The sequence below is a fragment of the Urocitellus parryii genome, chromosome 4 (assembly GCF_045843805.1).
Source record: "Urocitellus parryii isolate mUroPar1 chromosome 4, mUroPar1.hap1, whole genome shotgun sequence".
Taxonomy (NCBI): Eukaryota; Metazoa; Chordata; class Mammalia; order Rodentia; family Sciuridae; genus Urocitellus; species Urocitellus parryii.
The window spans coordinates 66,896,796-66,911,392 of NC_135534.1; the positions used below are offsets into that span (position 1 = coordinate 66,896,796).

Here is a 14,597-nt window from a genome sequence, read left to right on the forward strand (position 1 = left end):
CTTGTCTTTGACAAATTTAGCCATTTCTATTAATGTTTATAGAGGTAGAAACTTTGAATGAATAGATTTTCTAGAAAAAGTGATGCTAGATAGTAAATCTATACTCAGAAATCATTCTTGATTCCAGATTATTCTATGAGATGTTTTTGCTTTAACAGCTCTTTTTTTCCTAACAATGAAAATTTTATTCTTTTGTCATTAAAGACCTAGTAACATTCTTTGGAGATATCTTAAATTTTTAATAGATCAAATTAAATTAGTCAGTGGATTGTACTCTTCTGAGTAGATGTGCCCTAGAGCAAATCATGCTATGTGCTGCTTACTTACCCCTTATTTTTAGGTTGGAGAACTCCAGGGACTACCTTGAAGGGTAATGGAAATACCCTGAGGGGAGTATATAGAAGGGAAAGAACCAGCTGTTCGACCTAGAGATATGTGGGGGAGGGAGTTTTTGTGTGATTGCATCTGAGCCCTTGCTAGGCTGCCTGGATATGGTTATGCAAATTATGCTCTAGATAGCCATACATAGCAGTTTGCTGTTTTCAATTCATTGTCTCCATAGTCGCTGCCAGTGTGGCATCCCAGAGGTCTGGTTCATTATTCCCTTGGACAACTCTGGTTTTGTACTTGTTTGTAATAAAATTTAACTTTTCCCCTGACTTTTTTATGCAGTGAAGGAAAAATTGGAATCTAAACCAAGACAACCCACTATTGACTTGAGTCAAATGGCAGTGCCTATTCAGATGACCCAGGAAAAGAGACATTCTCCTGAGAGTCCATCAATTGCTGTGGTAGAGTCAGAACTAGTTGCTGAATACATCACTACTGGTAGGTGTCCTCTTAAAACATAGTACTAAGGTAGGAAAGCTACCTTTCTGGATTTCATGGGATGGTCATTTGGGGGAGAATATATTCTTTATATTTCTAGCTCTTTTCCTGTTTGTTTTTAGAGCAAACTCATACCATCCTTGGAATTTGCTCTGCCTTTAGTGGAAAAAAATATTCACAGGATGTTAGAAAGATTACAAGTAATATAAAACTACAAGTTGGCCATAAATAATATTTGTGAATATAGAGCAACACTGGTAGGAAGAGCATAAAATATCTTTTGTCGAAGATTAAGTATTTGTATGTATTTGGATTTTTTAGTTTTGGTGGGGGGAGTTGAGTTAGGAGAAAAATAAAATAGAAAATCCAGCCCTACTTTTGTTTTTATATAAAAAAACAAAAATGTGGAAAACCTTAAATCTCTATGAGTTCTGGCAAAAAGCAGATTAGATATTTGTTTAAATGTGGTCTGGCAGCAAAACATTAATGAGATTTTGGGATGGCACATATGGAGAAGTAAAATAGGAAGGATAATAGGTCCTTTTTCTCATATCCTGGCAAGACCACACGTGGAATTCTGCTTTCTGTTTTGGACACTTCATTACCTTATGATTTGAAAGAGTTTAGAGAATCCTATGAATAATTAAAGGGTTAGGAGAGATAACTAATGAGGAAATATATAGAGAATTCCTGTCTTTAAGTTTTCTTAAGCAGTGATTAAAGGAGAACATAAAGTTATAAGTATTTAAAGGATATAAATACTGTAGAGGAAAAGGAATTCTTTGGCATCATTTAGGGTATATATTAGGACCAATGGGTTAAAATTGCACAAAAGGAAAATACAGTTGATAGTATGGAAAGCCATCTAGAATCTTTAGAATTGTTTAGCAAAAAAGCTAATTAAAGCAGAGACTGTTATGTTGGGAACTGAGTATTAAACTCTAGGGTAGACTAAATTGTCAAATTGTAAAGTAGATGAAAAGACCTATGATTTCTTCCCTTACTTATCCTTTTCAGAACGCACTGATGAGGGGACAGAGGTTGCTTTTCCCCTTCTAGGTAAGTGGTGTGCATCCATTTGTAGTATAATTGAAGGTAAAAGATGATTGTTGGTGGCAGGGGAACACTTAAATGGATGCGCTCTACTCTGATCTGGTAGAGGAAAGGTAAGCTCCATTTAGTGAAAAGAAATTTTCCTTTGCAGAGTAACAAGATTCTTTCTCAGAACTGAACAATTTAATGCTGGAAAACAGAGGACTATTTGAAAGATATAAGTGTTTTATGGTGTTTATATAGCCCAATTAAGGTCACTTCATCTTTTTCCAAATGTTCACTCTGTGACATCATCCCACAAAGTCTCCTTCCATCATACAAGCAGTCATATTGAGCATTTTACTTTGACTTCAAAGACTGCTGCCCTGGCCTGCTGTATAATTCTGTAATGGATGTTAGTTTTATGACTTTCTTAAACTTCAGTTTCCTAATCTCTGGAGACTTGCTATGAAGAAATTTATCATGTCTTAAAGAAGATTATTTTTAAATAGTTACTTGATATTCTATTAAATTTATTTTTTTATTAAAAATGTAACAGTTATGAAGATTAGTATGGGTAGCAGAAATGTTTCATATTTTCTGATAATTTTATCAGAAATTCTCTATTTTTTAAATGCCATGTATTTTCAATGATGCTTCCATTAAAAATAACTTGCTCACTTTAAATATTACTCAAATTTATTTTTTCTTCTATTCAGTCATATTATAATTTATTTTAGTAGTTGTTTTAATGCAGACTCTGATTTCCTTTTGTTCAGTTCAGTTAAGTACATATGGAAGATTTTATTCAATTTTGTAATTTAAAATGTACATATAAAGTATGCTGTGAAATACAGTAAGGTACTGCAGTACAGTTATAAAAATACTGCCTATAAAATTTCCCATCACATGTAGTCATTTGTTTAGCAACAGGAAAAATACTGCATTTGTGAATATAGGAGAAAGTATCGCTGATAATAAAGCTTATATGTATTTCGCTAGATAATTTTAAACTTTTGTCCTTTAGGACATAAATGGTATTTTTATATTAGTTTCTTTAGTGACCAGTTTAATCTTAGACGCCTTTCTATTTTCTAAACATGGGACCAATGCTACTTAAAGTTATATGAACAGTAGGATCATGCATTATTGAGTTTTGATAATCTCAAAATCCTTAGCTAATTAACAGATTTATTTTGCTTTTTCTGTTTCTGATTCAAAGAGATAGTTTGACTCATATGTCATTTTTAAAGCTCTGTAGATTTGGAAGTGGCAAATGTTTATAATGTTTAAAAAGTTGAAATCGAGGCAGGTAAAATATGATACATTGGCGCCTATATAGTTTTAGTTATTCTCTGGGGCCTTTTCAGCAAGAGAATAAGAAGTAGAAATACTACACTCTCAGCCCACTTATGTCAGCTGAGCTAAATCTAAGATGACAGATTTTTCTATTTTGTTTACCATATATATGTTTAAGAGAGAGACCCTGGGTTCAATCCTCAGCACCATGAAAAGAAAAAAAATCAAACAAAACCTCAGGGTTTTTAGAGGTTGTTAGAGGGTAAGTGACTTCTTCAAATCACATGGCTGGTTGGTGACAGAGTGGTACAGAATCTTAGTGTGACCCTTGGTCTAATTTTCTTTCTGCAGTACCCCCCCAGCCTCTTAAATTTTTAGGAACCATAAAGCTATGAGACATTGTCAATTCATATAAAGAAGTGTCTCTGATGTTCACATTGCATTTGGAATTGAGACGAAGAGATTAAAGAACTTGTATTGCCTACTTTCCTTAAAGATATGTCTGGGATTACAAAGACTCCTTATTGCTTTGTTCCTTTAATGAGAAAAAAGTCATTGGAGAAAGTGAGACAACTCCCAGGAGGATGTAACTTTAAAGGGTTTGTTCCTCCTTGGTGATAATAGTTTTCACAGCACTTCTGTATACATTTCTTCTCCCATCCTTACAATAACTCTGTTATTCCCATTTTACAGATGAGAAAAGAGAGTCTCAGAGAAGATAAGAGACTTTCTTAGAATTACACTGCTCATAGATGGGCACATTCTGCTCTTCTGCCTCTTAGTTCGAAATACCACTGTCTTTCTCTGTGATGCAAGCTCACAGACATTTGTTTAAAATGACTACTGGTTACAGATGCTGTGGTGATTTCTGGAGAAATATCATCACCTCCTCTATTTTCAGTCAGCCATCGATCCCAGCCCCAACAGCCCTCCCAGCCCCAGCGGACCCTGCTCCAACACGTGGCTCAGTCACAGACTGCAACGCAGACATCGGTGGTGGTGAAGTCCATCCCAGCCTCTTCTCCAGGAGCAATCACCCACATTATGCAGCAGGTTGTATATCTTCTTTTCCTTCCTATCTTCTGTAACCTCCTCAATCCTGAAATAAGGTTCAGTTTCATCTCCTGTCTTAGGAGGAGAAATAACTGAATTGTAGACTGTTATATAATTCTTTCATCTGTGAGGAGTGGAGAGGAACTGAGTTGGGGATGATTTTAATGCCAGAAAATAGGAAACAGTGTTTTTGAACCTTCTGTGAACTCTTAGCTTATCAGAAGGATAGCAGTCTAGATGAATCTATGATATCAGAATTGGTCACTGTTAACTGTGTATCTTACTGTCATGGAAGCATTTATCACCAAGGTAAATTAAGATTTTTCAAATGAAATAGTATTTGGCTTATTAGCTGTTTGCTATGGTTTGTTTTGTTTGTTCTGTTTTATACTTGTATAATGAATCCTAATGGAAACATTATAAACAAGTAGGAAAATAAATATTTGACCTCTTTAACTATATGTGACCAATTAAGAAGGAAGAAACTCAGTAGGAAGGAGAGTGAGCTAATATAAAATGGAAACATCTGATATTAAGGGTAATGAGGGCGAAAGAAAAAATATGTTGATGATTTGAGTCAGACACTGTGCTTTGAGCTTTAAGTACATTAATTTGTTTGATTCTCAACCATGATCGTGGAAGGTGAATTATCCCTCTTTTACAAGTGAGGAAACTCATGCTCACAGAAGTTAAATAACTTGCCCTAGGTGGCAGAGCCAGGATTTAAACCTGAAGTGAACTTCCTCTGTTATATAGTTGTATTATGGATATCAGCTTTAAGCATGACTTTTCTATAGTCACATAAATCACTGTCACTCAGCTGAGAGCAGTTGAACCTAATTGTAGGCATACTCTCTGGAAGGCAATGAAGAGATGTTGAATTGAAAGTTTCAAATGAATCTCAGTTTTAAAGTTAGAGGGGAGGTGTAGTATGTGACAAGGCAGAGGGAAGGTTGAGAGTAGTGTGATCTTGTGTCCCAGAGGGAAGCCAGTTGGTTACAGGTTTTGCTGGGTAGCGCATCTCAGCCTGGCCTTCACCTGCAGGTCCTGGCATTGACCTTTCTTAAGGCACTTAAAGGTCAGTCAGGCTGTCCCTAAACATGTGACTCAAGATGGATCTCCCAACACAATTATAAGTGACACCAGGCAGTCTTCTTTCCACTGACAGCAGTGCTCCTGTCCGCTTCCCATCTCCCTCCCTCCTGGGATCCAGGTCACTAGGAAGTTGTTCCCTAGTAGGTCTGAAATCTGAGTGCATGTAGACACTATGAGCCATCTCCATCCTCCTCAAGGAGGCCCTCTGTGGGGACTCGGTTGGGCATGTCTCAGGCAATATCCCTGACCTGTACAGCACTGGACATGCACATGGCCAGAGTGGGCTTCTCAGAGCCTTGGCTTTTCTCTGGACACCTCATTCCTTAGTTGCTGTATTCTGTCCTTAGATAGATGAGTGTTTCTCATGGTTAGGCCACAGAGCTGTTTGCTTAGCTTGGGATCCTGTCTTATTTGGGGGCTGTGCTTAGGGGTCACCTTATTCCTCTAATTCTGATCTATAAGTTCTGGGCCCTCAAGGATATTTCCTGTACTAGCAAGCAAACCAGATTTTGAAGTACTTAATGCCTGAGAATTCAAATGACAGGAGTTTTGATCTAAAGCCCCTTGGGGTTTCTTGGTTTTTTTAGGCTCTTGTGAAAATTTTTGAATGATCTCATAAAGTCTTCTCCAGTTCAAGGAAAATGTAGCAATATTAGCTGTTTTTCTTATTCTTACTTTGTGCCTCTTTTACTTAGGCATTAAGCAGTCACACTGCTTTTACCAAACACAGCGAGGAACTTGGAACTGAGGAGGGCGAGGTTGAAGAGATGGACACTTTAGACCCTCAGACAGGTCTGTTTTACCGATCTGCTCTGACTCAGTCACAGTCAGCTAAACAGCAGAAACTTAGCCAGTCCCAGCTGGAACAGACTCAGCTGCAAGTGAAAACTCTGCAGTGCTTCCAGACTAAACAGAAGCAGACCATCCACCTGCAGGCAGACCAGCTCCAGCACAAACTCCCGCAAATGCCCCAGCTTTCCATCAGGCATCAAAAACTCACCCCTCTCCAGCAAGAACAAGCACAGCCCAAGCCAGATGTACAGCACACACAGCATCCCATGGTGGCCAAAGACAGGCAGCTTCCTACTTTAATGGCACAGCCCCCGCAAACTGTAGTACAGGTGCTTGCAGTGAAAACCACGCAGCAGCTCCCTAAACTGCAGCAAGCTCCGAACCAACCAAAAATCTACGTGCAACCCCAAACCCCCCAGAGCCAAATGTCGCTCCCTGCCTCGTCAGAGAAACAGCCGGCAAGCCAGGTAACGGAATATTGATAGCATGCAAAGTTACTTCTCTGTTCACGGAAAAAAAATGAGAACATCAGGACCCTATCATGATAGCAGTGCTTTCTCCTGGCAAGAGGAAACCAAAAGCCTCATTACGCTGGTATTACTTTGCCCCGTCAGAAGGTTGACATTAGGGAAGAAATGCACTCCTCATTAACATAGGAAGAAAAAAAAAGCATAGCACTCAGAACTTGATTTTCCAGGCAGTTTTTAATGAAATCTCTTCAGCAATGATCAACAGTGCATAGAAGCGGTATCCCCCAAATTATTTTTATTTTTTAGGTGTAAATATTTACCTTCATGCCTGTAAACTTCTATTTCTGTGGCAATAACACTAAGTAAATTGAAGTCTTTTAAGGAACTTTACCTTAAACAGAATATCTTCCTTTGTAGTTTACATCATCCATCTAGTTAATAAATTTATCATCTAGATTTATATTCTAGATTGCAGAGGAATTATTTGTGGATAATCAAAAGAAAAATTTTATTAGGAAAAAAATCAGTGACCCTGGAATGATATGTGTGTGTGTGTATTATAAGTGTGTATGTATGTATATATATATATATATATATATATATATATATATATATATATATAGAATATGTTTGTATAAATGTTTTTTGAAGCAAAAGATTGGAAAAAAAAACAACTTTACTTTTTTTTTTTTAATTTTAAAAAGCTGAAGACTATATGAATTAATTTGAGCCAGGTTGAATGTGTACTGTTTAGGGATGTAAATCCCAAAGGAAAACTAGGCTGCTGTTACTTTTTTTTCCTTTACTACTATAAACTTTGGCTGGCTGAACAAAAATTCTTTCAACCCCTCCTCTTTCCCTAGGTTCCTTAAAAGTAACCAGATCCTTCCCATCCAGCCCTCTTACTAAAACACTGAGCTTCAGAATGTCTTCCTAGTATACCGCACGAATGTTTCTTTTGCCATATTGTCTGGGGTGTTTGATTAGTTTTTCTCAAAGAGATGTAGCTGTAACACACACAACCCCAATTTATTTTCAGGTGGAGCAGCCAATTATAACTCAAGGATCCTCTGTTACAAAGATAACTTTTGAGGGGCGCCAGCCTCCCACAGTTACAAAGATAACTGGTGGCAGTTCTGTGCCTAAGCTGACATCACCAGTTACAAGCATATCTCCCATTCAGGCCTCTGAGAAGACAGCAGTGTCAGACATATTGAAAATGTCTTTGATGGAAGCTCAGATTGATACAAATGTAGAGCATATGGTAGTGGATCCCCCAAAGAAGGCTCTTGCCACTAGTATGCTCACGGGTGAAGCAGGATCATTACCCTCCACCCACATGGTGGTGGCAGGGATGGCGAATTCCACTCCCCAGCAACAGAAATGTAGAGAGTCCTGTTCAAGTCCATCTGCTGTTGGCCCTCCCCTAACGGCCAGAAAAATCGATGCACCAGGAGTGCCTGCGACAGGCCAATTCATGCGTATTCAGAATGTAGGCCAAAAGAAAGCTGAAGAGAGCCCAGCAGAAATTATCATCCAGGTAAGAATTGGAAGGAAAATGAGAACTCTTGGGCAGATGGGAGGTTGTGGGTTTGGTGCATTTGGGGGATATCACAGAAAAGAGTCAAGCCCAGATGGCAAGAATACCCAGAGATTATCTTCAAGGTGGTATTTGAAAAATTTCATTGACTACTTATTATAAATTACAAATTTGTATTTATTTTCTGGAAGAGAATTATAGAAAATTGGTGGATATTGTTACAAAAGATAGTGTAAAGGTAGCAAAGGGCCCCAAGCCCATGTTTCAGCTTGATTTTATGGCCATCCTTGCCAATGTGTTAACTCAGAAAATCAACCCAAAAGATCAGTAGTTTCCTGGGTTCACACTTTGGGATCCCAATATTTGCTCAAAAAATCTTGGAATTTAACTAGATGATACTTCTCTTCAAGTTAATTTCAGGGATTGTTTTTCCTTGAAAAAACAGTTCTTGTTCTTGATCTAATTTATGCTTCTTAGGACAAACAAAACCCAATAAACTGGAATATCTGGAGAAACATTGTACAGAGATGTTTCTAATTACTTTTATATTTAATTTGAGATTAACTGTAAACTTTCTTAATTTCAATCATTTTTATTTTAATAACCTTGTTATGGTTATTGTCATGCATTGGTAAGTTAACATAATGGAATTATTTGTTGACAGTATATCTTCCTGTGCTTCACATTTTCTTCATTCTAAAAGCCATGCATCTGTCATCCTGCATAAAAGATCAAGTCTGAAGAATTACTGAGTCAAGACTAGCTAGCCCTTAGAAGTGTGTTTTTATTCCCTCTCACTTTGCAAGGAATTAGGTTATCTTCTTGACTTTTGTCATTTTTTTGCTAAGCTGCTATATAGCGTGAAAGTTATCAGGGCAGCACATTTTAGTTAATTGAGAATTTAGATTTATTGACATGTTGCTAGTTTAGGATTTACCATAAATTCACTGTTGTGTAACTTGGAAGTTGTAGTAAACGTTCCCCTTGCCATGATACCAAGCTGTGAGATAATACAAATCGACCACTGTTAAACCAATTGAGACATAATTAACTATGGGGGCTTAATAATAATTAAGGTGAGTAGAAATAGCCATTTAATATTCAAAACATTTGTTTCTATATAAAAAAATTCAGTGAATTAATTAATTATTGGCAAAAGGTTTTATTGTGATTTTTTTAAAAATGTTTTTCTGAAGAGGATGGGTATATGATGGAAAAAGGATGGTATTTTGCCTTTGCCTTTCACTACTTTGGGCAGTGCTACTTAACCTCACTCCACCTTGTTTTCCTTATTAGTAATAGGAATAAGTAATACCTACTTTATAGAATTGATGTGAAGTTCACACAAAATTCAACACCTGGCACAGTGCCTTACTCATACCTATTATCCAATAAATGGTAACTATTATTAATTTTATGAGAATTTAATGTGGCTAATGGGGGGGGTAGATTGATATACTCACTATATTGAAATTTCATTTTAGATAGCTTATTTGGAAATTATTTTTGTCACTTGATGAAAAGGAGTGAAAATATAATTTTTTTTCACATCAAGGGTGATAGCTAATGAGTAGGTTCTCTAAAGAACTCTAACAACTTATAGCATGTCCCTTGTGCCAGGTGTTCTGTGTCAGAAGAGGCAACACAGTGATTAAGAACCACACTTTTGAAGCCAAGGTTCTCCAGATTTGATTCCCACCTGTACTCATTACATAATAGCACTGTGACTTTGGGCAGCTGAATTAACTTCTGTATCTCAGTTTCTTTACCTATGTAATGGAGACAGTTAAGGCCTACCTCACAGGGGTTGTTTTGAGGACTAAATGGGGAGGGGAGTATATAAAGCACTATATTAAATATCAAATATTTGATACAGGGCTGGGGATGTGGCTCAAGCGGTAACACGCTTGCCTGGCATGCGCAGGGCGCTGGGTTCGATGCTCAGCACCACATAAAAAATAAAATAAAGATATTGTGTCCACCAAAAACTAAAAAATAAATATATTAAAAAATATTCTCTCTTCCTTTAAAAAAATATTTGATACAGAGCAATGCACAATAAAGTTAGCTTCTCTTATTATTTTCATCATTAATACACCGTTAACACATTTCATATCTGTTTAGTTACGCTTAGCTTCAGCCTGAAGAATTGATTTTACTGATTCAGTAATATCTATGGGAATGAAAGAAGAAATACTGAAGTGCTTTGATTACTTGAAGAATGCTCTTTTAAAAATCAGCATCTTTGGGGCTGGGGTTGTGGCTCAGTGGCAGAGCACTTGCCTGGCATGTGTGAGGCACTGAGTTCAATCCTCAGCACCACATATAAATAAAAAAATAAAGGTACATCAACAACTAAAAAATATTCCAAAAAAAAAACCCAGCATCTTTTTTAAAAAATATTTTTTAGTTTTCAATGGACCTTTTATTTTATTTATTTATATGTAGTACTGAGAATCGAACCCAGTGCCGCACACATACTAGGCAAGTGTTCAACCACTGAGTTACAACTCCAGTCCCCAAAAGTCAGCATCTTTGATATTACATGTTTGAAGGAAAAGCATTTTTCTTTGTAGACAATCTTGAGTTCATTCATTGGTTCATTCCACATGTATTTTTTAACCACTGTGTTTCTAAGCCCTGTGCTAAGTGCTGAGAATAAAGCAGTAAACAAGAGGGATATATTATCTTTTGCAAAGGAATCTATATATATGGAATTCATAGACTCAGAATTATAAAGATCTTTAGAGAATATATCTTCCAACCATTATACTTTATACAAACTTAAGGCTCAGGGAGGTGGACTGACTTACTCAGAGTCACACAGCAAGTCAGCCAGAGCTGAACTAAAATCCACACCTGACTCTAACACTTTTAATAGTGATTAACTATATGGAATGGGAATGCCTAGGTATCTCAGATTATTTTCTTGATAGTGTTAAAATTAAATTTACCTCTCCCCAAATAAAAAGTTGTTTTGATTAAATAATTTGTAAAGTGGTGATATTCAACTTTGCTCTGGGTTTTTAATGTTAATAATGTTATTAATTTGTCAAATGTTTATTGAGCATCTAATATGTGCCAGCCTCTGTTCAAAGATCAGGGTATTTAACAGTTAATAAGATAGCCAAGTCTGTGTGCCATCCATGCTTTCAGAGTTACCTTTCAAGGATCAGGATCAATTCAGCAAGTGATAAATGCAGTGAACAAAATGTAACAGAAAGTAAGGGGGGTGGGTCAGCCCATTACTTTTGGTTTAGTGGTCATGGAAGGGAGGCCTTTCTCTATGCCTTTGAGCTAAGATGCAGATGACAGAGTAGCTAACCTCCTGGAGTTTTTGATGAAAAGGATTCCAAATTGGGGAAAAGCTAGTGCAAAAATGAATTTGGCCAGAGGCTGGAGCCATGGTGAGGAGTTTTAATTGCATGATAAATACAAAAGGTAATGATTACAGAGTTTTTAGCAGATATAGTTTATGAACTGATAATCCTTTTAAAGTTATCTGATAAAGGTGAGGAAAAAGAATAATGTGACAAGGCAATGTGTTTATATGTACTTACCCACAGACCTATAGCCAGGGTGTTCCATCTACTGGTGTTTTTATTGTTTAAAAGGCAAGTTTTGGGTTCTCTTGCACTTGAATGCTTTCACTACTCACATTTTCAGTAAAGATCATTATCCCAAACAAATTACTTCCCCTTGAACTGCCAGAGAGGCTTGAAATATATCGTGAAGTTAGCAAATTATTTATCTTCCAGATAATAAGGACTAAGATTTGACTTAATGATCAAATGAAAATATCCTTTAAAATATGTTTCCTGAGTTTGTCAGTATACTTTAACTTCCTTTGTTAGAAGAAGTGCCATAAAAGAGAGGAAAGATTACTTTGAGTTGCACAAAACTTGGATTTCAATCCTGGCATTAACCCTGACAGCTGTGTGACTGATTAAGTCCTTGCCCTCTCCAGTTTCCTCATTTGTAAATTGGGAATAGTAATTTCCTTATAAGGTTGTTATGGGGCTGTAGTAAAAAATCATGTGAAAGCACCTAGCACAGTGCCTTGCATGTAGATGTCCAAGATGTCAGTTGTTTTTTTTTTTTTTTTCTTTCTTTCTTTCTTTCCTTCATGTCATTGGGGAAATCCTTGTCACTTTTTCTTACCATAAAGATTCTCTCCTGCCTCTTCTCTTCCAGGCCATTCCCCAGTATGCTATTCCTTGCCACGCCAGCTCCAATGTGGTTGTGGAGCCCAGTGGGCTTCTGGAGCTAAACAACTTCACCAGTCAGCAGCTGGATGATGATGAGACAGCAATGGAGCAGGACATAGACAGTAGCACGGAGGATGGAACCGAGCCCAGCCCCTCTCAGAGTTCTGCCGAACGGTCCTAGTGTTTTGGACACAGGAGTGCACTTTAAAACCTGCTTGGTTACCAAGTGTCCAGGGAAACTTGTATTTTGATGTCTAAAAAAAAGCACTTTGCCCGTACGTAGGCTGTGGACCCTGAAACAGCAGTGTTTCAACAAGATATTGCTGCAGGAGCAGCATTTTAACAAGATAAAGCTCACAGGGGAATGTACTTTTTTAAAAAAAATAAAAATAGAAAAAAAAAGAAAGAAAAGAAAAAGATGCACATCTACAGAGACTTCAGACTTGATACTCTTTTTCTGTTGGACCATGGCCAATGGAAAAGTTTTGTCTTACAGTGGAAAGAGACCTTTCCTGTGAATGTTTCTCAACTGGTTTCCACTGAGCAAAATGTCATAAAAAAAATACCATCAAAAAAAGAGAACATGAATAGTTTGTATTTTGAAATGATGTGTCAGGAACAATTTTTTAAAAAATCTTGTATGCTTTTGAAAATCCCTGGAAGTGTTGAATTGGTTGAAGTTTTACATTTGCTCAGTTCATAATTAGTTTATAAATATCTAGGAAAGTACTGGCATTAAAGATTCCTTGTTGGATGGTAGAAACCAGATCCCTAACCAGTGAGAAGTGCTTTTTGGATGGCTTGTACATTCTCATCTGTTGTATGCTAATTTATTGTGTTGTTCCTTTGTGCTCTAGGTGGCACACTTGCCTTCTATTTATTTAAGTGTAAACATTTCAAAGCAGACCATATTCCTTCTGACACATTTCTTGTAAACCAGAATTGCATACCCTTTCCACCTCCCATTATCCCTCAGCTGTCTCCCTGCTTTAAAAAAACTTATTAGAAAATGTTTCATTGTGAAACAGAGGAAAAGAAACATTTTCTGGCCCAAAGGAAATGTTCATTTATGTTAAGGAAAACAAATTATTCGATCATATGATGCTCTCTTAATGTTGAAATTGCACATTCATGTTAGACTGAGACTTTGAAAATAATTTTTACATACTTTTGTTTAAACCCCTTTGAAGTGTATAAAAAGTTCATCTGTAGTTCTCAATGTAATGATTTTAAGCATTCTACCTTTTTAAGACACAGTTTGTTTAAGCAAAGTCATGTGATCACTGTCACAAGTAGAGTGAGGGGTAAGGGGGTGGAGGGTAAGAATCAATTTGGACAAGTTGTGGCAAAGGAAACTATACTTTTCATTTTTTAAAAAATGTAAATAGAAAAATTTTTAACGGTTTTATATAGATTTCATTATAAATAAGCATTTTAAGACTGACAAATGTTGAACTGTACATACATAGATCAGCATAACTGCCCAATTTTTTGGTGCTGAAGTACTGTAAGTAGAATTCATCAACAGTCTCCTAATTTTTGCGTCTACATCAGGAAAGAAAAAAAAGCTGTGATACTATGGTTAATAAATTCCCCGTAGAATGACACTGAAGGTTTCAACACAAACTTTCAGAAATAGATGCACTGGTCTATGGTGGTTGTCAATATTTCTACTAGGTGATAATGACTTACCCATAGATGGAGCTGTTGGATATCATTTCATTGTAAAAATTCATATTTGAAAAACTTTGTGACTGTTTCTAGTTGAGTAATTTTTTAACTTCTCCTGGGTTATAGACTTCTTTGAAAATCTGATTAAATTATGAACTCTCTCACCAAAAAGATACACATGCCAATATACATGTTAGATTTCACATACAATTTTAGGGACTCTTGGGTCCCTAAATGTGTCCATGTATTCCAGGTTAAGCCCTCTCTTGTGGTCAGTCCATTACTTACAGATGTAAGTTTTTATAAAATAAAATCTTCTAAATATTCATGGGTCAGATAACAAGAGTGAACTTGAATAAAGTTATTCTGCATATTCTAAAAGCATAGCATACCTGTATCCCTTTGAGAATTTAGCCTTAATATGTTTCAGCAACTGAAATGGCAAATGAAACTGGTATAGTCTATGTACAAAATGAAGTAAGAGATTTAAGATATTTTTTTCTTTCAAAGGTGCTAATGCCAAGTAGACCACAAACTTAACTTAATAACAAATATTAATTAGGGCTCTTCTGTGTGCCAGATATTGTTCTAAGCTGGGATATCATAGTG

The 14,597-nt window shown here is 36.5% G+C and overlaps 1 protein-coding gene across 1 annotated transcript in view; it reads left to right on the top strand.

Annotated features, from left to right (window-relative positions):
* The window catches only part of Emsy (EMSY transcriptional repressor, BRCA2 interacting), an 83,951-nt gene extending 69,693 nt beyond the window's left edge, over positions 1 to 14,258 (top strand). The window contains exons 17-22 of the mRNA XM_026387298.2: positions 673 to 828; positions 1,846 to 1,887; positions 4,061 to 4,212; positions 6,003 to 6,566; positions 7,609 to 8,109; positions 12,304 to 14,258. Coding sequence (XP_026243083.1) covers positions 673 to 828; positions 1,846 to 1,887; positions 4,061 to 4,212; positions 6,003 to 6,566; positions 7,609 to 8,109; positions 12,304 to 12,498 — 1,610 coding nt within the window. The 3' untranslated portion in view covers positions 12,499 to 14,258. The remainder of the gene's footprint in view (positions 1 to 672; positions 829 to 1,845; positions 1,888 to 4,060; positions 4,213 to 6,002; positions 6,567 to 7,608; positions 8,110 to 12,303) is intronic.
* The last annotated feature ends 339 nt before the right edge of the window (positions 14,259 to 14,597 follow it).